We start from the raw sequence: 24,341 nt of genomic DNA, 5'->3' as shown, positions 1-24,341 counted from the left end.
GTCTACGGACCGGAAAGCGGATTGTGTCCTTTCTGTGATCGGTACACCACAAAGATATCAATAAATTGGTCAGGTGGGCAGAACAGTGGCAAATGGAATTCAATCTGGAGAAGTGTGAGGTAATGCATTTGGAGAGGGCTAACAAGGGAATATACATTAAATGATAGGACACTGAGTAGTGTAGAGGAACAGAGGGACATTGGAGTGCATGTCCACAGATCCCTGAAGGTAGCAGGCCAGGTAGATAATGTGGCTAAGAAGGCATACGGACTGCTTGCCTTTATTAGCCGTGGCATAGAATACAAGAGCAGGGGGGTTATGCTTCAACTGCATAAACCACTAGTTAGGCCTCAGCTAGAGTATTGCGTGCAGTTCTGGTCACCACATTACAGGAAAGATGTGATTGCACTAGAGAGGGTACAGAGGAGATTTACAAGGATGTTGCTGGGAGTAGAGAATCTCAGCTATGAGAAAAGACTAGATAGGCTGGGTCAGTTTTCCTTGGAACAGAGGAGGCTGAGGGGAGACCATATTCAGGTGTATAAAATTATGAGGGGCATAAAGTGAATAGAAAGGACCTATTTCCCTTAGCAGAGGGGTCAAAAGCCAGGGGGCACAGATTTAAAGTAACTGGGGGAAGGTTTAGAGGGGATTTGAGGGGAAATTTCTTCACCCAGAGGGTTGTGGGGGTCTGGAACTCACTGCCTGAAAGGGTGGTAGAGGCAGGAACCCTAACCACATTTAAAAAGTACTTGGATGTGCCCTTGGGATGCTCTAACCTGCAGGGCTACAGACCAAGAGCTGGGAAGTGGGATTAGGCTGGATAGCTCTTTGTTGGCCGGCACGGACACGATGGGCCGCAATGGCCTCCTTCCATGCTGTAACTTTCTATGATTCTATGATTCAAAGAGTCCCAGGGCAGGTACAGCACAGGTTAGTACAGAATAAAGCTCCATCTACACTGTCCCATCAAACACTCACAAGGCAGGTATAGCACGTGTTGGATACAGAGTAAAGCTCCCTCTACACTGTTTCATCTAACACTCCCAGGGCAGGTACAGCACAGGTTAGATACAGAGTAAAGCTCCCTCTACACTGTTCCATCAAACACACTAGGGCAGGTACAGCACAGGTTAGATACAGAGTAAAACTCGGAACAGAGTGTTAAGCTGCAAATTTGGTGAGTGAGGGAGTGAATCTTAAAGGTTAATCTCTTTTTTTTATAAAATCTAGTCTTGTGTGCTTGAAATTAGCATTTAACTTACTGTTTCAAGTTTTAAGTTTCTTCCAGGCTTGGGCAGGGCTAAGCAAGCTCTGTGCTGGAGTGCAGGTGAGAGTAGTTAATTAATTAACTGGTCTAATCGGCCAGAGAGCTCACTTATTTAAATCTCAGCAGTATAAATAAGGGAGGCTAGAATGCAGCTGGGAACAGAGTGAGTGATCGATCGGTCTTTGTCAGCTTCCAGGACCTGGTGAGTATTTCTACAGTCCAGTCATTAAAATAGAAGTAAGGTCTCTAGTTTAGAGTAAGTAGTATTTAAAGGGAAGTAAGGTCCATAGTGTTTTTAATATTCTTTAATTTAAAGGGAGTAAATTAAGGACAGGACAGGGCAGCTCAGCAGCGTGGAGTGCTCCTCCTGTGCTATGTTGGAAGTCAGGGACACTTTCGGTGTTCAGGGTGAACACATGTGCAGGAAGTGTCTCCAGCTGCAGCTACTCGAAATCTGTGTTTTGGAGCTGGAGCTGTGGTTGGAGTCACTGGAGCATCTGCAAAGCTGAGATCTTCGTGGATAGCACGTTTAACGAGGTGGTCACACCGCAGGTAAAGAGTGCACAGGCAGACAGGAAATGGGTGGCTGCCAGACAGAGTAAAAGAACTAGGAAGGTAGTGCAGGAGTCCCCTGGGTCCATCCCCCTCTCCAACAGACTTTCCGTTTTGGATACTGCTGGGGGAGATGGTTTCTCAGGGGAATGCAGCAAGAGCCAAGTCCGTGGCACTACGAGTGGCTCAGCTGCACAGGAGGGGAGGAAAAAGAGTGGGAGAGCAATAGTGAGAGGGGATTCTATCGTAAGGGGAACAGATAGATGTTTCTGTGGCCACAGACGTAACTCCAGGATGGTATGTTGCCTCCCTGGTGCCAGGTTCAAGGATGTCACTGAATGGCTGCAGGGCATTCTGAAGGGGGAGGGCAAACAGTCAGAGGTCGTGGTTCACATTGGTACCGACGACATGGGTAGAAAGAGGGATGAGGTCCTGCAACAAGGATTTAGGGCGCTAGGTAGCAGATTAAAAAGCAGGACCTCAAAGGTTGTAATCTCTGGATTACTCCCGGTGCCATGTGCTAGTGAGTATAGGAATAGGAGGATTGAGCAGATGAATGTGTGGCTAAAGAGTTGGTGCAGGCGGGAGGGCTTTAGTTTCCTGGATCACTGGGCCTGCTTCTGGGGAAGGTGGGACCTGTAGAAGTCGGACGGGTTGCACCTGAACCGGAACGGGAACAACATCCTTGTGGGGAGGTTTGCTAGTACAGGTAGACTACCCTTTATCCGGACTTCCGAAACCCTCTAAAAACCAAAGGTTTTTTCGGGCGGCGTAAGTCGTGCGCACGACCCCCCCCCCACCCCCCCCCCCCCCCGCGGACCCGACCCCCGCGGACCCCTGCCGACCCCAACCCCCGCCGACTTACGCTGAGCATCAGCGTAAGTCGTGCGCACGACCCCCCGCCGACCCCCCCCCCCCCCTGCCGACCACCCCTGCCGGCCCCGATCCCCCCGCGGACCCCGACCGTAAGTCGTCGGGGCCGGCGGGGGTCCGCGGGGGTGTCGGGGTCGTGCGCACGACCCCCCGCAGACCCCTGCCGACCCACCTACCGAAACAATGCTGGTCCTGAGGTTTTCGGATAAAGGATAGTCTACCTGTACTGTTGGAGGGGGTTTAAACTAACTTGGCAGGGGGATGGGATACAGAGTGGAGCTATAGTAGGTGGTGATGCACCACCAAATATAGAGGAAAAAACAAGTCAGCCTGGAAGGCAGAGAAAATCTGTAATGGCACAAGGGAGTATGGCAAGGCTGGATGGCATTTATTTTAATGCAAGGAGTCTTGCGAGTAAGGCAGATGAATTGAAGCTGATGATGAACACATGGGAGTCTGATATTGTTGCTATCACGGAGACATGGTTGAGGGAGGGTCAGGACTGGCAGCTCAATATTCCGGGGTATAGAATCTTCAAGCGAGACAGAGGGGTGTGTAAAGAGGAGGCGGTGCTGCAATATTAATCAAGGAGCCAATTACTGTTGTAAGGAGGGATGATATCTTGGCAGGTTCCTCTAATGTGGCCATATGGGTAGAACTTAAAAATAAAAAGGGGGCAAGCACTTTGCTGGGTGTGTACTATAGGCCCCCAAACTGTCAGGGGGAGATAGAGGAACAGATATGTAGGCAAATCTCAGGTGTAGAAATAATAGGGTAATATTAGGGGATTTCAATTTCCCTGATATTAACTGGGATAGTCAGAGTATGAAAGGCTTAGAGGGTGTGGAATTCTTAAAGTGCATCCAGGAGAGCTTTTTGAGCCAGCATTTAGAAAGTCCTATGAGAGGGGGTGGTACTGGACCTAATTCTAGGGAATGTAGCCGGGCAAGTGGTGGAAGTATCAGTAGGAGAGCATTTTGGTGACAGTGACCATAATTCGGTGAGATTTAAGGTAGTCATGGAAAAGGACAAAGATGGACCGGAAATAAAGGTTCTAAATTGGGGGAAGGCTGATTTTTAATATGATAAGGCAGGATCTGGCCAAAGTGGACTGGGATCAGCTACTTGTAGGAAAATCCACATCAGAGCAGTGGGAGTCTTTCAGAAAGGAAATAGAGAGTACAGTGCCAACATGTTCCCATAAAGGTCAAGGGTGGGACAAACAAACCCAGGGAACCCTGGATGTCAAGAGATGTACAAGAATGGATGAGGAAAAAAAGGGAGGCTTTTGGCAGATACAAAGGACTAAAACCAGTGGAAGCCCTAGTGGAGTATAGAAAGTGCAGGGGGGGGTACTTAAAGAAATTAGGAAAGCGAAGAGGGGGCATGAAAAAACACTGGTGGGCAAAATAAAGGAAATTCCCAAGGTGTTTTATAAGTATATTAAGGGCAAGAGGATAACCAAGGAAAGAGTAGGGCCCATTAGGGACCAAAGTGGCAATCTGTGTGTAGAGCCGGAAGATGTAGGTGAGATTTTTAAATGAATATTTTGCATCTGTGTTCACTATGGAGAAGGACAATGTAGGCATAGAAATCAAGCCGGGGGATTGTGATATACTTGAACAAATTAGTATTGAGAGGGAGGAGGTACTAGTGGTTTTAGCGGGCTTGAAACCAGATGAGATGTATCCCAGGCTGCTGTGAGGCAAGGGAGGAGATTGCAGGGGCTCTGACACAAATTTTCAGAACCTCTCTGGCCACAGGGGAGGTGCCAGAGGACTGGAGAACAGCTAATGTAGTACCATTATTCAAGAAGGGTAGTAGGGATAAATAAGGGAATTACAGGCCAGTGAGCCTAACATCAGTGGTAGGGAAATTATTGGAAATAATTCTGAGACAGAATTAGTCTCCACTTGGAGAGGCAGGGGTTAATCAAGGATAGTCAGCATAGCTTTGTCAGGGGGAGATCATGTCTAACCAATTTGATTGAATTTTTCGAGGGGGTGACTAGGTGTGTGGATGAGGGTAGTGCAGTTGATGTAGTCTACATGGACTTCAGTAAGGCTTTTGACAAAGTCCCACATGGGAGACTGGTCAAGAAGGTAAGAGACCATGGGATCCAGGGTAATTTGGCACATTGGATCCAAAATTGGCTTAGTGGCAGGAGGCAGAAGGTGATGGTCAAAGGTTGTTATTGTGACTGGAAGCCTGTGTCCAGTGGTGTACCGCAGGGATCGGTGCTGGGTCCTTTGCTGTTTGTAGTGTACATTAATGATTTAGATATGAATGTAGGAGGTATGATCAGTAACTTCACAGATGACACGAAAATTTGTGGAGTGGTAAATAGTGAGGCGGGAAGCCTCAGGCTACAGGACGATATAGACGGGTTGGTTAGATGGGTAGAACAGTAGCAAATGGAATTTAACCCTGAAAAGTGTGAGGTGATGCATTTTGGGAGGACTAACAAGGCAAGGGAATACACAATGAATGGTAGGACCCTAGGAAGGACAGCGGATCAGAGGGACCTTAGATCCCTGAAGGCAGCAGGACCGGTAGATAAGGTGGTTAAGAAGGCATATGGGATACTTGCCTTCATTAGCCGAGGCATTGAATATAAGAGGAGGGAGGTTATGATGGAGCTGTACAAAACGCTAGTTAGGCCACAGCTGGATTACTGTGTGCAGTTTTGGTCGCCACACTATAGGAAGGATGTGATTGCTTTGGAGAGGGTGCAGAGGAGATTCACCAGGATGTTACCTGGGCTGGAGCGCTTCAGCTATGAAGAGACTGGACAGGCTGGGGTAGTTTTCCTTCGAGCAGAGAAGGCTGAGGGGGGACCTGATTGAGGTGTACAAAATTATGAGGGGTGTAGATAGAGGGGAACATTTCCCCTTGGTGGAGGGGTCAATAACCAGGGGGCATAGCTTCAAGGTAAGGGGCAGGAGGTTTAGAGGGGAGTTGAAGAACTTTTTTCCCCCAGAGGGTGGTTGGAATCTGGAACTCACTGCCTGAAAGGGTGGTAGAGGCAGGAACCCTCAACATTCAAGAAGCATTTAGATGAGCACTTGAAACGTCATAGTATACAAGGCTACGGACCAAGAGCTGGAAAATGGGATTGGATTAGACAGGGCTTGATGGCTGGCACGGACACTAAGGGCCTCTTTTTCTGTGCTGTATAACTCTATAAAGCTCCCTCTACACTGTCCCATCAAACACTCCCAGGGCCGGTATGGTGAATTGGAGAGTAAAGCTTCTTTACTGTGCCTCAGCATAAGCTCAGGAGACTCTTCCCTAGTTCATCAATGTGGCATTTTTCCATTTCTCACATCAACCCTGTAAAGTCCGCGCCTCAATAATACACGGACTTTGGGAGAACAGTTAACAGGTACTTTACTGAACAAGAGGCAGCTGGAAACTGAAACTACAGAAGCCTGCTAGGGCCTTTTATACAGGGGTGGGTACTGCAGTCTAAGACCAGTTATTCCCTTAAAGGTACATACACAAAAAACCCTGTACTGTCTGGACCCTGCAGACAAGATTGTCAACTTCGGGCCAGTTATTGCTGGTTTTGGGGTGGTTTATTTTTGGCTGAAGGCTTAACTAGCAACTAGACTGAAGGAGACCTTCAGTATTCAGGAGGAGGTGGTATTTCCTCTGTCACTAATCTCTTCTCTCTTAGGCAGTCCCTCGTGACCGAGGATGACTTGCTTCCACATTAAAAATGAGTTCTCGGGTGACTGAGTCCAATGTGGGACCTACAGTCTCTGTCACAGGTGGGCAGACGGTGGTTGAAGGGGCGGGTGGGTGGGGTGCTTGGGTTGACTTGCGCTGCCTGTGCTTGGCTTCCGCTTGCTCCCGGTGTCACTAATGATAAAAAGGTGTTTCCACAGTAATAAGTAAGTAAATGAGGATGTTATGAGTTGAAGAAGTTGTGCTGAGAAAGATAGTGAAGCACAATGTTTGGATATCACAGGGGCCTGACTACCACAAACAGTGATGTCCGTGGTGATCAGGTAAAACAGAGCAAGGATAGAAAGAATGAAAGAACACTAATTTCAATCGCACCTTTCACCGCCTCCCAAAGCTTCACAGACAATGAAGTACTTTCGAAGTGGGGTCCACTGTTGTAATGTAGGAAACGCAGCCGCAATTTGCCACAGCAAGCTCCCACAAACAGCAATGTGAGAATGACCAGATAATCTCTTTCAGTGATGTTGATTGAGGGATAAATGTTGGTTGGGACGCCGGGGAAAGCGCCCCCTGCTCTTCTTTGAGATAGTGCCACGGGATCTTTCCCATCCACTAGAGGGGAAGACAACAACAACAAAACGTGTATTTATATAGCACCTTTAACGTAGTAAAATGTCCCAAGGTGCTGTACAGGAGTATTTTAAGACAACAAATTTGACACCGATCCACATAAGGATAAATTAGGGCAGGTGACCAAAAGCTTGGTCAGAGGTAGGTTTTAAGGAGCGTCTTGAAGGAGGTAGAGAGGCGGAGAGATTTAGGCAGGGAATTCCAGAGCTTGGGGCCCAGGCAACAGAAGGCACAGCCACCAATGGTTGAGCGATTTATAATCAGGGATGCTCAAGAGGGCAGAATTAGAGGAGCACAGATATCTCGGGGGGGCAGGTTAGGGGCTGAAGGTGATTCCAGAGATAGAAGGGACCTCAGTTTAATATCTCATCCAAAAAACGGCACCTCTGACAGTGCAGCACTCCCTCAGTACAGCTCTGGAGTGTCAGCTTGGATTATGTGCTCAAGTCTCTGGAGTGGCAGCTTGAACCCACGACCTTCTGACTCAGAGGGGAGGGTGCCAGAATTCAAAATGACAAAAATGAAAGTAAGTTAGATTTTGTCATTTTGAAAAAGGCCGAGAGGGGCAGTGATAGAATCAGTACTGAGAACTGATGTGGTTTGAAGGTGCATTCAGTAAATGCTCACCCTCCCCTTTCCAACAATACAGGCAGTGAGGAGATGAGGTTGTAATGAGGGGACCCACCCCGACTCTCTCTCTCTCTCTCGGGGGCTAGCGGCTCCACACCTGCAGCAGCTCCTGTCTCTTCACAACAGACAAAAAGACATTTGGAGTGGGCTGCCTCTTTGCAGAGTGAAGGCAGTGTGCAAACTGGCAAAGAACTTCTAACACTCAGGACTTTCCGAGCGGTCGCCCCGAGGGAGTGTCACGTCCTGTCCTAACCACTTCCTGCAGTGTCGGGTGTTGTCTGCACTTTGCAATCTGATTTGCACCGATTAAGGGTTCCGTGTGCAATTGGGATCGTCCCATTCTCCGTGCGCAAAGCTCCTGCTGTGGGACTATATAAGTTGAGTTGTGAGAGTCCGGGCCAGAGAGAGAGAGAGGCAGGTAGGTAGGTGCAGCAGGGCTGAGCAGCGAGCAGTCAATCCCGGATCCAACATGCCCAAGTGTCCCAGGTGCGACAAGGAGGTCTACTTCGGTGAGGAATCTTTACAACTGTGCTGCTTTACACACAACATTCTTACTTTCTAAATGATCTGATCGCTGCATCAATAATGTTCTTTTTATTTAAAAAAAAAGCGCTTCTGTATCATTGTCCTGTTCCAGAGATCCTCCGGAGTATCCGCTGCACGAATCCTGATTTGATAATCTTTGTATATGGAGTTAATTCATTGATATTTGTATCAATGAACTAAAGAAAAAGATTTGTAGCTGGCGGGGATCCTTGCTATATTTCTGGATGTTCTGTGTTTTTTCAGTCTTAAGATATGGTTCGAATCTTAGAAAATGAACGGGTCCAATCTGTTAGTGTTGTTTATTGGGTGTGGCGCTCATCCGCCTCTGCTCCTGAATGAGGGCTGGGGCTTTTTAAAATTAGTGCTGTGGTTCTTCTCCTAGCCCCACATGCCGCTGTATGTATCTTCAATCCATACCAGCCAACCTGCACCAGTGACTTCAACAGCCACACAGGGAGTATAGTGCAGGGCGGGCGTGTCCCTCAGAATGTGTTGTGTGCCGGTGACCCACCCGTGTGGGATGCGACGTGTTCTCGACAGGATGGACCACACGTGGCCCACATCTTGCTGGACTGGGGCATCTCGCAGCATAAGCCGTTAGTTAGACTTTCCCCTGCACCCTTCAGCTCCAATATAATTGGTGCCATAACTTGTTGGACGGTGAGCTGATAACGGCAGGGCGAGGGCAACGGGCACCTGGGACCTTGGTGAACGGCGAGACCGGCAGTCTGTCTCCTTCACCAATCACATTTAAGGATTGAGAAACAAAACAGAAATGACTGAAGGAGGGTGAATTAGATTCAAATCCGATACACAAAGAAAAATAGAGGGCAAGAAAGACGAGAGAGAGAGAGAGAGAGAGGCAGAAAGGAAAAGTTAAAACTTTTATTAATTTGACATTTTAAAAAATCTGAACAATGTGAGCTGCAGGAATGGGACTCCACAGTTTCAGTTGTCCCCTTTCTGGGCTGGGCGGGTTGATTGGCATTGCATGAACAATGATCACTTTGTTAAAAGGGTCCAAAAGTGTGAGCCCTATCTTTCTGCGGTGAGTGTAATGGGCACTTAATGTACGAATCCAGCATGGTTTTACAAATAATGGAGGTGGAGGTTGAGAGCGAGCTGCTGTTTGTACCAAGCAAGTTCTGGAGATTCGCAACTCCCATGTATCTCTTCATCCCTTGAGGCTGCTGGCTGCATTGCGCATTAATAACTGTGCATCATTAACACGCTGGGTTATTCTTCCAGCAGGGTTTGGCCCATTACCCCTTTGACAGGGAGCCAGAAACAATCCTCTTTTGGATTGCAGTTCTGGGAAAATATTAGTGCTAATAAATTGAGTGGATGGTGTACTGCAACCCCCCGAGATCTCCGCGCCCCTGCAATTCTGGCCTCTTGCACATCCCCCATTTCCATCGCTCCACCATTGGCGGCCGTGCCTTCAGCTGCCATGACCCTGAGCTCTGGAATTCCCTCCCTACACCTCTTTGCCCCTCCTTTTTTAAGATGCTCTGTAAAACCTACCTCTTTGACCAAGTTTTTGGTCACCTATCCTAATTTCTTCCTATGTGGCTCTGTCAAATTTTGTCTGATAAAACTCCTGTGAAGCGCCTTGGGTCATTTTACAATGTTAAAGGTGCTATATAAATGCAAGTTGTTGTTGTTGATACTCTGCATTCAGTGTTGGTGAGGAATCCAGGGCTATAAACCTGTCTTGGGCAGAGTGTCAGACGGGCTGCCAATTTCACTCTCGCCAATTTTCTGCCTCTGCCCAAACACAAATGAATGTCACCATTTGCTTTATTGGGGTTTGAGGAACTAATTGCTCTGTATAGAGGGAGCGATAATGCACTTTCAAACTAAGGCAGTGTAAGTCAGTTCTGAGCATGCATGGACAGTGGCTGCTAACAGGATGGGGCGCAGTGCCATGCCTGCCAATATTCACACTTGAAAGGCCAGAAATGTGGAGTCTTGGAAGCAGTGAGGAGGCAATGCCTTCAGGAGAGGAGGAGCGGTGGAAACATGTTGATCAGACTGTTGGCAATTTCCCTAAACTAGTTCAGACTTTTGGGGTCATTGATCATCACCATCTTGGCTGGGCAGCGGCAGCAGGGTGTGGTGTCAAACCAATCCGACCTACAGTCTGGACTTACCCAACAGCAGTACTATGGAGGTGGGGGGCGGGGCCTGCGGGAGCAATGTAACGACTCAGAACAAAGCTCTTGGCTCTTGGGTAAGGTTGCTCCATGTTGTGTGCCGGCAGTGCTGTACAAATACAATGGGGGGTGGGGGTAACTTCACAGCTCAGAGCGGGGATTCTCTGAGCCAGTGCCTCGTGTCCTCCCCTGCCCCCCAATGCTCTAGCCAACATTAGCTCTAGCTCTAAGTGAGGAGCTTGTTGATGGCTTGTTCTCCTGCACACCAACTCACCCCTGGGCTTCCTGACACAAAAGGAATGCTTAAAGTACTGGAGAGGGCAAGAGGTGCAGGACAATAAAGGGAAATTCCAGAGACCAATTTTAATGGGCTCCTGCCCCAGTAACACCGGCGATGGGCCATTGTGAAAAGGGCCTTCTGTCGGGCGTCCAAATCCCCCGCCTGTTTCAGGCAATGGGCCCCTTTAAATATAGAAATCGGGGTCCTCAGGCGTAAATAGGACCCGAGTCACCATTTTAGGTCAGGACTGGTCAGTGCCTGCACCGTGCTCTCTCCGAGCAGTCCCACCGGCAACGGCAGCCAAAGGTAAGTGTCAAATTATTTTTGTGGGCAGGTTCAAATGAGATTGGTGGCGATGGGTGAGCTGGCCTTGGTGCTGATGGTCACCTGAGCCTGGATTAACCTGAACAAACTCAAACCCCTCTGTCTCCATCTGGATTGGCGGTGCAGTCTGCTGATTATTTTCAGATATTTGAATCCAGCCCAGTCAAGATGGCACTATTTGGGAACCTTTGCCAGGCTTTTCATTTGATCCTATCTCTAACCTCCTCCAGCCCTAAACCACCTCTTCCTGCCCCCCCCCCCCCCCAGCCACCCCCGAGATATCAGTGCTCCTCCAATTCTGGCCTTTGGTGCATCCCTGATTTCCTTTACTCCACCATTGGTGGCTGTGCCTTCAGCTGCCTAGGCCCTAAGCTCTAGAATTCCCTCCCTAAATTTCGTCACCTCTCTACCTCTCTAAGACGCCCCTCTTTGACCAAGCTTTTGGTCACCTGTCCTAATAACGGGGAGGTTGAGGGCGAGCTGCCGTCTGTACGAAGCAAGTTCTGGAGATTCGCAACTCACATGGTATCTCTTCATCCCCTGAACTTGCTGGCTGCATCGGTTTATGCTCCACACGAGCCTCCTCCCACCCTACTTCATCTCGCCCTATCAACATATCCCTCTATTCCTTTCTCCCTTAAGTACTTAGCTAGCTTCTTCTTAAATGTATCTATACTATTCACCTCAACCACTCCCTGTGGTAGCGAGTTCCCCATTCTCACCACTCTCTGGGTAAAGACATTTTTCCTGAATTCCCTATTGGATTTATCAGGTCACCCCCTCGGCCTTCTCTTTTCTAGAGAAAAGAGCCCCAGCCTGTTCAATATTTCCTGATGGGTATAACCTCAGTTGTGGGATCATCCTAGTAAATCTTTTTTGCACCTTCTCCAGTGCCTCTATCCTTTTTATAATATGGAGATCAGAACTGTTCAGTGCTCCAAGCGTGGTCTAACCAAGGTTCCCTTCTCTACTTTTCAATTCTATCCCTCGAGAACTAAACCCCAGTGCTGATTTTTTTAAATGGCCTTATTAACCTGCATCACTACGTTTAGTGATTTGTGTATCTGTACCCCTCTGCTCCTCTACCCTATTTAGTATGGGCTGGATTTTGTCAATGGAGATGTGCTGGAGGTGGGACTTCTGGTTTCCGGGTTTCAGTCCCACCCCAGCGACGTCTGACCAACCCACGCTATTTTCCCTTGATTGGCCTTGTTAAGCCCGCCCTGCGGGAAAGCCGGTGACGTAAGACGCTTCATCTGTCAATTTTTTTGAGAAGCTGTCAAACACTGACAATCTCTGTTCTAAGGTGAGCCCTTGCACAAAGGCTCACCAAGACCGCTCTCCTCAGCAGAAAGCAGATGGCTGCTGTATCTGAGTGCAGCAGCCATTCTGTCATCTGCCGTTGAGATGAGGCACCTCTGGATCCTCAACGGTTGAAGCCTGCAGAAAGAAGCAAAGGTAAAGGAACTTTTTCCAACACTTTACACTCACCTCTCATATTACTGTCCACAATTACACCCATCACTCATCTCTACAGCTGACATTTCGACCCCTCTCGCCCCCGCAGACCCACTGCTTGCCTCGCGAGGTTCACAGCCGTCGGGAAGCCTGCAATGGCAGGTGTAAAATGGGGAAAAGGCTCAAAACTGCCTGTTAACAGGCAGTTAATTGGTTCTAATCACCTTCCCGCCTCAGACAGGTCCCTGTGCGACTTGGCGACCCACCTCCCGGGAAGATGGCACGGAGGTGGGTTTGGAGCGGGGTCGGTACCCACTCTCAGTTTCTGCCATTTTCCTGGCAGTCCTGCCTCCATACCTGCCTCCCCAGGGCTGGGAAAGTTCCCCCCTTATTTTCCCAGCAGTATGCAGCCTCCTTATTCCTCCTACCAAAATGCACTTCCTCACAATTATCTATATTGAAATTAATTTGCCATTTACATGCCCATTCTGAAAGTTTCTTAATGTCTTCCTGTATTTTGTTGCAGTCCTCCTCTGTATTAACTACAGCACCCAGTATCTGCTCCTTTGCACCACCTGGATCAACACCCACTTCTAGTCTGCTCCAGTGGCATAGACACTCTGGGGGGTAGGGGTGACCGACCCCTGGATCGGGTGGAATGTTGGATTTACACCCTGCCCAATATTCCTCCACAACAGAGTGCGAGATCGGGTGGGTGAATCCCAGGGGTTTCCTAACCTATTCCGATCCTTCTCTCATTTCCTCACACCAAGTGACAGCTGTGTGCGATGGTGAAAATGGTCCTTGGCCTCTCCTCACGTAAAGGTTGGTTGAACTTGTTCTTCTCGAAGATTGTGGCTATTTCGAGACAAACAGAACTCCCCAAAGGGTTGGAACTGTTGGTAATAATCCAGCTGGTAGTTGTCAAAAGCTTCTGTTGTGAGGCTTGGTTGTAAATCTTGTTGGAGGATTGTTTTTGTAACATTGCATTCATTTCTTCCCAGCTGAAAGGGTGACTTCCCTGGGAAAGGACTGGCACAAAACCTGCCTGAGGTGTGAAAAATGTAACAAAACCTTGACAGCTGGCTCTTTCGCTGAGGTAAGCAGGCTCTTAACTTGTCTCCTCTCCCCAAACATGTCGTGGTTTTGTTACTTCCCACCCTTTAAGAACAATGTTGACTTTATCTGTCTATTCTTGTTGCAGCACGGTGGAAAGCCTTTTTGTCATAAACCGTGTTACAGTGCTCTCTTTGGGCCAAAAGGTGAGACTTCTAGTTCACACATTTCACCACCTGGCTCTTAAAGTTGGATAGAAATAAGTTACATTAATCAAGAGAGCTGGAATACAAAGGGGAGGCAGTGATGCTTCAGCTGTGCAGAGCCTCGGTCAGACCCCATCTGGAGCACTGTGTTCAGTTCTGGGCCCCGCACCTCAGGAAGGATATACTGGGCTTGGAGGGGAGCAGTGCAGATTCACCAGAATGATAATTAAAGGGTTAAATTAAAGGGTTAAATTAGGAGGATGGGTTGCAGAGACTAGGCTTGTATTGCCCAGAGTTTAGGAGATTGGGGGGTGATCTGATTGAGGTGTTTAAATGCTTAAAGGATTTGATAGGGAAGAGAGAAACTATTTCCTCTGGTGGGGTTGTCCAGAACAAGAATAATCATAAAATTAGAGCCAGGCCATTCAGGGGTGATGTCAGGAAGCACTTTTTCACACATAGGGTAGTGGAAATCTGGAACTCTGTCCATCAAAAGGCTGTGGCTGCTGGGGATCAATTGGAGCTTTCAGTACTGAGGTTGAGGGGCTGAAAGGCTTACTCCTGTTCCTAATCTTCCAAAGGGTCATTGCCAGCCAACCACTGCAACAGTGCCCTGTAAAAGGGTACTGATGAGCTTTATGGTGTTCCTGGGCTACTGCTCCAAACACAGATCATTCCCCTCACCCCACAATCTTCTCCCTTCAAAGCACAGAGTTCACCACTGTTTCTGAAAGGGCATTCCATGTCCCAACATCAGAATAGGAGTCGGCCATTCGAGCCTGCTCCGCCATTCAATGAGATCATGGCTGATCTTCTGCCTATATTCCATTCACCGGCCCTATCGCCATATCCCTTGATGCTCTTGGTAGTCAGAAATCTATCGACTTCTGTTCAGAATATACCTAATGACTGAGCCTCCACAGCCCTCTGGGGTAGAGAATTCCAAAGATTCACCACCCTCTGAAGAAATTTCTTCTCATCTCAATCAATGCTAGCTCATAAATGCCCAGATTTGTTGAATACAATTTCACTATTTACCATGGTGAGATTTGAACTCCAGATCTCTGGTTTGCTCGTCCAGCACTATAACCACTGGGCTGCCGTACCCACTACCCAACAAAGTACAAAATTCGCCCAATCACCCCCGTCCCCAAATAAACCTGACAGATAGAGCCAGGAAGTCTGCCACAGAAGAGTATGTGGAAAGAAGAAAGACTTGCATTTCTATAGCACCTTTCGCAACCTCCAGACATCCCAAAGCGCTTTACAGCCAATGAGGTACTTTTTCAAGTGTGATCACTGTTTTAATGTAGGAAACATGCCAATTTGCGCACAGCAAGCTCCCACAAACAGCAATGTGATAATGACCAGATAATCTGTTTTTGTTATGTTGGTTAAGGGATAAATTTTGGCCAGGACACGGGGAAAACTCCCCTGCTCTTCTTCAAAATAGTGCCAGGGGCTCTTTCATGTCCACCTGAGAGCAGACGGGGCCTCGGTTTAACGTCTCATTCAAAAAGACGCAGATAGAAGCCACCATTGTAACTTGGGAGTGGGGGGCCGAGGCCACAGAACCCCCCCCCCCCCCCCCCCCCCCGATCTTGGCAGTGTGACCTGGGCTGATTTTAACTCCCGGGTCTGATCTGCAACGCACTCCTCCTCAGTCAGTTGCCCCCCTAGAAACCGGCATGAAGGGTTGGGGTGGGCAGGGGCGAATGTTTTTTAGTAAGTGAGGAGATGGTCCATTTCCAGATGCCAACACTGACCATGTTTGAGCTGCGTTCACGAGGTAAATAGAGCCAGACGGAGCTGTGATTCTTGGTCGATTCCAGCCTTGCCCCAGTCTGCTGATGCTCTGCTTGAACCTGTTGCTGATGGCTGCTTTCATCTCTTGCAGGGTTTGGACATGGTGGTACTGAAAGCCACAAGTACTCCTAAACTCCAGGTATGTGGAGCTATGGTGTTACTCCCTATTACATTGCACATTACTCTTAGTTCCAGCGTTTAATGGGCCCTCTTAGTTTAAAGTGCGCTACAAAGCACACCTTTAAAATGCCACAACACAATGGACATCTTGAAAACAAATTCCTTGCCTTTAACTTGATGCTGAACAAACTACAATGAAGCGATGTACCAAGGAAATGCTAAACTATTACAACCACCTGCAAACAAGTATAATGCTGGAAGGATTACACTTTAGGAAGGGTGCAGAAGAGATTGACTAGAATGGTTCCAGGGATGAGGGACTTCAGTGATGTGGAGAAGCTGGGGTTGTTCTCCTTTAGGGGAGCTTTAATGGAGGTGTTCAAAATCAGGAAGGGTTGTAGTAGAGTAAATAAGGAGCAATTGGATCCTCTGGCAGGAGGGTTGGTAACCAGAGGACACAGATTGAAACATAGAAACATAGAAGATAGGAGTAGGCCATTCGGCCCTTCGAGCCTGCTCCGCCATTCAATGAGATCATGGCTGATCATCCAAATTCAGTACCCTGTCCCTGCCTTCTCCCCATATCCCTTGATCCCTTTAGCCTTAAGAAATATATCCAACTCCTTTTTGAATATATTTAATGAACTGGCCTCCACCGCCCTCTGGCAGAGAATTCCACAGGTTCACCACTCTCTGGGTGAAGAAATTCCTCCTCATTTCAGTCCTAAATGGCTTACCCCTTATCCTTAGACTATGACCCCTGGTTCTGGACTCCCTGGCCATCATAAACATCCTTCCTGCATCTAGTCTGTCCAGGCCTGACAGAATTTTATAGGTTTCGATGAGATCCCCTCAATCTTCTAAACTCCAGTGAGTATAAGCCCAATCGACACAATCTCCTCTTGTACGTCATTCCTGCCATCCCAGGTATCAGCCTGGTGAATCTTCGCTGTACTCCTTCCATGGCAAGAACGTCCTTCCTCAAGTAAGGCGACCAAAACTGCACACAATACTCAAGGTGCAGTCTCGCCAAGGCCCTGTACAGCTGTAGCAAGACATCCTTGTTCCTGTACTTGAACCCTCTCGCTACGAAGGCCAACATACCATTTGCCTTCTTAACCGCCTGCTGCACCTGCATGCTTACCTTCAGCGACTGGTGCACAAGAACACCCAGGTCTCTTTGCACTTCCCCTTCTCCCAATCTATTGCCATTCAAATAATAATCTGCCTTCCTGTTTTTGCCACCAAAGTGGATAACCTCACATTTATCCACATTATAGTGCATTTGCCATGTTTCTGCCCAATCATCCAATCTGTCCAAATCGTACTGGAGTTTCTCGACATCCTCCTCACAGCTTACCCTCCCACCCAGCTTTGTCGTCTGCAAATTTGGAGATACTACATCCAATTCCCTCGTCCAGATCATTAATATATATTGTGAACAGCTGGGGTCCTAGGACCGATCCTTGCGGTACCCCACTAGTCACTACCTGCCACTCGGAAAACGACCCGTTTATTCCAACTCTCTGCCTTCTGTCCGCCAACCAGTTGTCTATCCAAGTCAATACCTTACCCCCAATCCCATGTGCCTTAACTTTACACGCTAATCTCTTGTGTGGGACCTTATCGAAAGCCTTCTGAAAGTCCAAATACACCACATCCACTGGTTCTCCCTTATCTATTTTACCAGTTACATCCTCAAAAAATTCCATTAGATTAGTCAAGCATGATTTACCTTTGGTAAATCCATGTTGACTTTGTGATTTGCAAAAGAACCAGAGAGGAATTAAGGAGAATTTTTTTTTAACGCAGCAAGTTGTTGTGATCTGGAATGTGCTGCCTGAAAGGGCGGTGGAAGCAGATTCAATAATAACATTCAAAAGGGAATTGGATAAATACTTGAAGGGGAAAAAAATGTCATGGTGGCTATGGGGAAAATAGGCCCAGAACTTCGGGTCTCCACGGGTGAGTACGCACGGGATACTCACCCGTAGGCCCAATGGAAGTGCCGGTTTCCTGCATGCACTGCGCATGCGCGGGAAACCGGCACTTCCATTCCCCTGAACGAAGGGGTTCAGAGTTCGAACGTGTGCACGGGAGAGGCAGCGCGTGCGCATCGAACTTAGGTTTTTTTTACAGGTTTTCCCGGAAGGGTAAGTCTCCAGAAGTTACACATTTAAAAAGCAGGCGTAAGCCTGCTTTTTACAAGGTAAGTGGTGAATTAATTAAAATTAAAACATTTTTTCCACAAGTTTATTATTTTTAAATACTTTAAAGCAAGGTAAGTTTATTTTTAGACCCATTAGAAAATAAAATTATTTTTTTCAAAAATTTAAATTATTGTTTAAAAGTTATTTCATGTAATTTATAGTTAATTTTTTTTTTTTTTTTTTTTATAAATAATTTGAAGATTGTGATGTTTTGAGGCCCGTAGTATTTCTAAGTTTTGACAGCACTTCCTGTCAATCTTATGAATGGAGCATTCCCTGCTCCGATTGGCTCCTCATGGCCCACGTGATCACAGGGGCTGCATCGAACTAACTGCGCCCCTGGGATACGCAAGCACTGCGCGCCGGCAGCTGGAGCAGGCCCAGGATCGGAATTCCACGGGGGCCCACAGCTCAACGGCCGACGTGCAAGGTAAGTGCAGGTCGGGGGCTTGCACCCGCGGGAAGCCCCCGACCCGAATTTCTGGGCCATGGGCAGGGGAGTTGGACTAATTGGACAGCTCTTTCAAAGAGCTGGCACAGACACGGTGGGCCAAATGGCCCCCTTCCATGCTGTAAGATTCTATGAAAGGAGCTGACCAGCGTCATCCTCAGATGTGGAACTACGTTGAGCCGTCTGCGCATGACGGGTGTGACTGAAGGAGCGCGCGGCTCCTGCCCCTCGGTACAGGCGGATGAATGAGCACTTCCTGTGTTGAACAGGAAGTGGCTGCATGCGTTACACCAGGACTGCAGTGTGCTGGTATTGGTGTTCTGGGGGTGGACTCTACAGTCAGAAGGATGGTGTCCGTACAATATAAGGTGGTACAAGCCCAGTGTAGTATTGAGACTTGTGGAATGCCCTTTAGTGATTCCTCCTATTTACGTCCCCTTTGACGACACAACATGGCTGGCTGGCACAGAGGTGGGCGGCACTTGCCCTGACCACCATCTGATGCTCACTGGCCATTGAGCCAGAGTCCTTCCCAATGGGCGTGACTCAGTCACTCAGCATAAACTGGCCGAGCCACCAAGCAAGCCAAAGGTGGGGCAGTCGTTGTCAATATTTGAACCTGTAGATCTTCATCTACAAACATGCCTTGCAACAGTGATGTGACCCATTGCTTTGTACTGAATGGTTTTCAATGTAGAACAGGGACAAGTGGTGCAGACCAAAAACACCCCCAATGTTCATCCCACAAGGTTGACTGAGCTAAGGAGGTTCCATCAATTACATGAGTCACTCCATGGTTACTCATCGTTGCTGGGTCAAAATCCTGGAACTCCCTCCCTAACAGCACTCTGGGCGCACCTTCACCACACGGACTGCAGCGGTTCAAGAAGGTGGCTCACTTTTTTTTAATTCTGGGGGCACAATTTGGGGGCACAATCTAATTCTCACATTCTTAAAACTTCCAAAATCCAAGACAAGACAAAAGTTTTTAAATGCTTTTAACACAGAAGTGGGTGGAGCTAAAACACACATAACAGAATCTTTCTTTTAAAGTCAGACTTTTCAGACAAAAGAAATACTGTAACTTCTTAAACATTCATAGTCAGGAAAACTTTCACACTTTAACACACATTTTCATACAAACTGAAATTCCAGCATTTTTTAAGGTTCCTTTTCACTCAGCAGATCTTGTTTTATTTGTCTCGGCACAGACATTAATAACTTCCATGTCAGTAAAATTTTAGGTTTCTCTTTTTTTTTCTCTTTTTAAGTCGTCGTCTCAGCAACTTAGGGGTTACTTGAGTTCTAGTTAGGACACTAACTAGTTTCTCGATGTATGTGGAATCGTCCAGCGGGGGTTTAACCATGTCACTGCTGACATAGGCTACAGGGGCTGCCGCTGGTGGTTGTCCTGCTTGTGTCTGGTCACCGACCACAGCTGGTGCTGGTGGTGCCTCAGGAATCATTTGTGTGCGGGTCAGAACATTAACTGGGGCTTTAAAAGGTGCAGGCTCATCCACTGAGGTTTTTATACTAGTGTTAGGAGCATAGGCTGGGGGCCTCTCGACCAAGTCAATGGTGGTATACGAAACGAGGGCCTTTTGGGAAGGGGATACCAAGGGAGAGCATAGCTCTCCGCTTAACCTCTCGTATTGTTGATCATAACTCCCGGGGGAGTCTATTCCCATGACTGCCGCTATTACAGCCTGTTGTTTCCCCAACTGTTTTTCTAATTATTGTATTGTATCCTGGCGTTGTTGATCTAACTCCCTGTGGGGGTGCTGAAGAGCCTCTCGGGGGCCCCTCGTGAATCATTTAATTGACTGATCAGGCAGTCATTATCTTTTGTTAAGAAGGCTATTTGGCTTCTAGCCTCCTTGATTCTGCAGTGTGAACAGTGTTAATATTCTGTTGCTGCATTATTGCTGCCGAAGCACCGACCTGTCCTTGAAGAATTTCATTCTTGTTTTTTAACTCTATGGCTTCTTTCTCCCATTTTGACTTTTCACTCCAACGTTAGATTCTCCTCTACAAGCTGTGAGCTTTCACCCGTTAACGTTAGATTCTCTTGTATCACCTGTAGTTTGTCTTTTTCTAATTTATCCTGATCATCATCTTCCATTTCCAGGAAGGTTTCTTTATCTTGTTCTACACAATATACTGCGGCATAGGTCATTAGCTGCGCTGCCCTATCCGGCTTCCATCTCTTCTCAACTTGCTTTACAATGAAAGCAACACCATCCTCAAGATACTCTCATCCTTTGTTAGACATTCTACTATCAACATCTGCAACTGTGCATCATTGCATTTCTTCATTAAATTCACTTTATAGTCTACAAAAAAACAACATTCTAACTGTACGTTAAAGAGACACTATCTGTTAGATAACCAAACCTTCCACAAGAACTTTTGTTGATCAGACAAAAATCCAAGCGCCTGTCTTATGCACAATAGACCTGATTTCAGTTAATGGTCACTGCCCTACGTTGGGCGCCAATTTGTAGCTTTTAAAAGTTCTTATAATAATTTGTCGGTGACTACACAAACCACTCTGGGTACAGGTATATTGTGTATCAGTAAAACAGGTTTATTAAGCATTAACATCCAGTACAAAGAAGTAATACTTAACAAGAAGGTAGTCGCAGTCTGTTCCTTCCGAGTGACCGGGGCGCAAGTCTCCTGATGTATGTCACTGTCCCGTTGACCGTTGCTCGCTTCCTTGGGATCTTGCTGTGTTCTGTTGACCGAAGCTTGCTTCCTTGGGATCTTGCTGTGTTCTGTTGACCGATGCTCCTATCAATCTCTGGTTACACGGTGCGTGCTTTCGATGTTCAAAGCCTGTATCTTTATACCCTTTTTCCTCTTGTTTTGCTTACGTGGCAGTAATTAACCCTCTGACACCTGGTAAAACCTCTTGCTTCCCTCGTTAGCCATCTTATGACCTTGTTGATGTTACTAGGTTCTACTCTATGCATAACAAAGTACCCTTATCTCAGATGTTCACTTTTCACAGAACACTTCCTAGAATGTTGACAAAACAGTCGGTCCATCCGCTAGCTGTACCAATGAAGGATTCCCCAACTCTTATCTCTCTCTCTCGTTTTTATCTCTTTAAGCATAATATTACTGAATTCCTCGTCTCCATAAACTTAGCACTACATTCTGTTACTTCAGTAATTTAAAACCGAGGTTTAGTCAGGTTGGCATAATTTCCCATCCTGCTTTGCTCTCAGCCATTCACCATTTTATACAGGCTTTTAACATATAATTTCACATATTATAGTTATACAAAAATGGTTATAGAATCTTAATAATGTTTACTAAATCCTACAAGTACACCCTATCCTACACCACCTTCTCCAGGGCAACTAGGTGGGCAATAAATGCTGGCCTTGTCAGCGACACCCACATCCCATGAATAAATAAAAAGGAGTTCTACACAGACTGTGACTTCAATATATTTAGATGATGAAGGATACACAGAAATGTAAATGATACTCTGCCTATACTTAAATCACACATTCACCACATTTACATGAGATTCTTAGGCCATTGAAGATGTAACCTTAAAATTAGAGCCAGGCCATTCAGGGGTGCTGTCAGGAAGCACTTCTTCACACAAAGGGTAGTGGAACTCTGATACATTAATGACATACAAGAGACATTAATGGGAGGGCCCAGCGTGCATTTATAAAACTAGCCGCCACCAAAGGTGCATGTGCTTCCTCACTCAGTGACGGAGCAGGAGATCCCTGAATCACTCAACACATAGCAAAGTGTTCATTTATTTCCAAAATTCCGTTAATAAATTGGACAGCACACCATGATCCATTGAAGATTAACCAGTGTCTTCTCCTTCCTAGGTCCAGGGATTACACTGACTGACAGTAAGAGGTTGCAAAAGCCACCAGATGGAAAGAGGAAGCTGAGAAAAGCATGTTTATGAATTATGAACCAGACATAACTGTGTCCTGGTACCTGGCAGTGTGTACACTAATGTACAATCTAATATTCTCTCAGTTCACTTCAGGGTTTGAGTATGTTTGTACAGCATGAACAACCTGCCCCAATATTCGCAAATTCTTTAACAGTTTGAAACAGCTACTGATGAAGACTCGGGGGCGGGGGGGGTTGAATTTCCACGTGGGGGAGGGTAATTCCCTCCTCTGAGTCACGGAAGGCCCAGGGAAATGGCGGGGTTATGGAGGAGACCAGTGGAAATTCAACCCCCCACCCCCAGATCTTCAGTAGTTAACTCCACACACCCTGATTGGCTGTGACAGGGGGCCTTGAGCTGCTGGCACTTGTTCCAAAGTCAGGCTGTAAACCTCTTCAAACATATTTGTGCTGATAGTTTTGTCTTTTTTTTTTCAACTGAACAATAAAAGCCACAAGTTAAAGAGATGGAATTCCTGTCCGTGCATCATTCTGTTCAGCATAGTCTGGCATGCTGTGTTAGAAATCTATGATATGCTTCATCACATGACTGCCTATATTAAGAGTGTCTTTATGCCATTCGGATCACATGATGTCCGTCACTAACATTTTTGGCTGAGGACTATTTTCTTACAATGGCTAAGCTTTGCCTAAAATTTAGGGCGAGTGTAAAAAGAAGAAAGACTTGCATTTCTATAGCGCCTTTTACTTCTGCGGGACCTCCCAAAGCGCTTTACAGGCAGTGAAGTACTTTTTGAAGTGTAGTCACTGTTGTAATGTAGGAAACGTGGCAGCCAATTTGCGCACAACAAGGTAATAAATGACCAGATAATCTTATTTTTAGTGATGTTGGTTGAGGGATACCACTGTCCAAGATACCAGTGAGAACTCCACTGCTCTTCTTCAAAGTAGGGCCATGGGATCTTTCCTGTCCACCTGAGGTGTCAGACTAGGCCTCAATTTAACGTCTCATTTGAAAGATGGCACCTCCGACAGTGCAGCACAGAGACGCACTGAGGGACTGCTCACACAGGGAGTGTCGGCACCGAGAGACTGCTCACACAGGGAGTGTCGGCACCGAGAGACTGCTCACACAGGGAGTGTCAGCACCGAGAGACTGCTCACACAGGGAGTGTCAGCACCGAGAGACTGCTCACAGGGAGTGTCAGCACCGAGAGACTGCTCACAGGGAGTGTCAGCACCGAGAGACTGCTCGCACAGGGCGTGTCAGCACCGAGAGACTGCTCGCACGGAGTGTCAGCACCGAGAGACTGCTCACACAGGGAGTGTCAGCACCGAGAGACTGCTCACACAGGGAGTGTCAGCACCGAGAGACTGCTCGCACAGGGAGTGTCAGCACCGAGAGACTGCTCACACAGGGCGTGTCAGCACCGAGAGACTGCTCACAGGGCGTGTCAGCACCGAGAGACTGCTCACACAGGGCGTGTCAGCACCGAGAGACTGCTCACACGGAGTGTCAGCACCGAGAGACTGCTCACACAGGGAGTGTCAGCACCGAGAGACTGCTCACACAGGGAGTGTCAGCACCGAGAGACTGCTCGCACAGGGAGTGTCAGCACCGAGAGACTGCTCGCACAGGGAGTGTCAGCACCGAGAGACTGCTCACACAGGGAGTGTCAGCACCGAGAGACTGCTCACACAGGGAGTGTCAGCACCGAGAGACTGCTCACACAGGGAGTGTCAGCACCGAGAGACTGCTCGCACAGGGAGTGTCAGCACCGAGAGACTGCTCGCACAGGGCGTGTCAGCACCGAGAGACTGCTCGCACAGGGAGTGTCAGCACCGAGAGACTGCTCGCACAGGGAGTGTCAGCACCGAGAGACTGCTCGCACAGGGAGTGTCAGCACCGAGAGACTGCTCGCACAGGGAGTGTCAGCACCGAGAGACTGCTCGCACAGGGCGTGTCAGCACCGAGAGACTGCTCACAGGGAGTGTCAGCACCGAGAGACTGCTCACACAGGGAGTGTCAGCACCGAGAGACTGCTCGCACAGGGAGTGTCAGCACCGAGAGACTGCTCGCACAGGGAGTGTCAGCACCGAGAGACTGCTCGCACAGGGAGTGTCAGCACCGAGAGACTGCTCGCACAGGGAGTGTCAGCACCGAGAGACTGCTCGCACAGGGCGTG

The 24,341-nt window shown here is 47.7% G+C and overlaps 1 protein-coding gene across 1 annotated transcript; it reads left to right on the top strand.

Moving 5' to 3' along the window:
• Positions 1-8,039: 8,039 nt before the first annotated feature.
• Positions 8,040-22,662, top strand: crip1 (cysteine-rich protein 1). Its single transcript, XM_086003850.1, has 5 exons — positions 8,040-8,154; positions 13,414-13,508; positions 13,614-13,671; positions 15,569-15,616; positions 22,122-22,662. The coding sequence occupies exons 1-4, from the start codon at positions 8,115-8,117 to the stop codon at positions 15,607-15,609; spliced, it is 234 nt and encodes a 77-aa protein (XP_085859976.1). The 5' UTR covers positions 8,040-8,114; the 3' UTR covers positions 15,610-15,616; positions 22,122-22,662.
• The last annotated feature ends 1,679 nt before the right edge of the window (positions 22,663-24,341 follow it).

The sequence above is a fragment of the Somniosus microcephalus genome, chromosome 12 (genome assembly GCF_052327205.1).
Source record: "Somniosus microcephalus isolate GS21.2 chromosome 12, FLI_Smic_1.0, whole genome shotgun sequence".
NCBI lineage: Eukaryota > Metazoa > Chordata > Chondrichthyes > Squaliformes > Somniosidae > Somniosus > Somniosus microcephalus.
The sequence above is the reverse complement of the archived record's forward strand: the minus strand, read 5'-3'. Positions and strand labels throughout refer to the sequence as shown.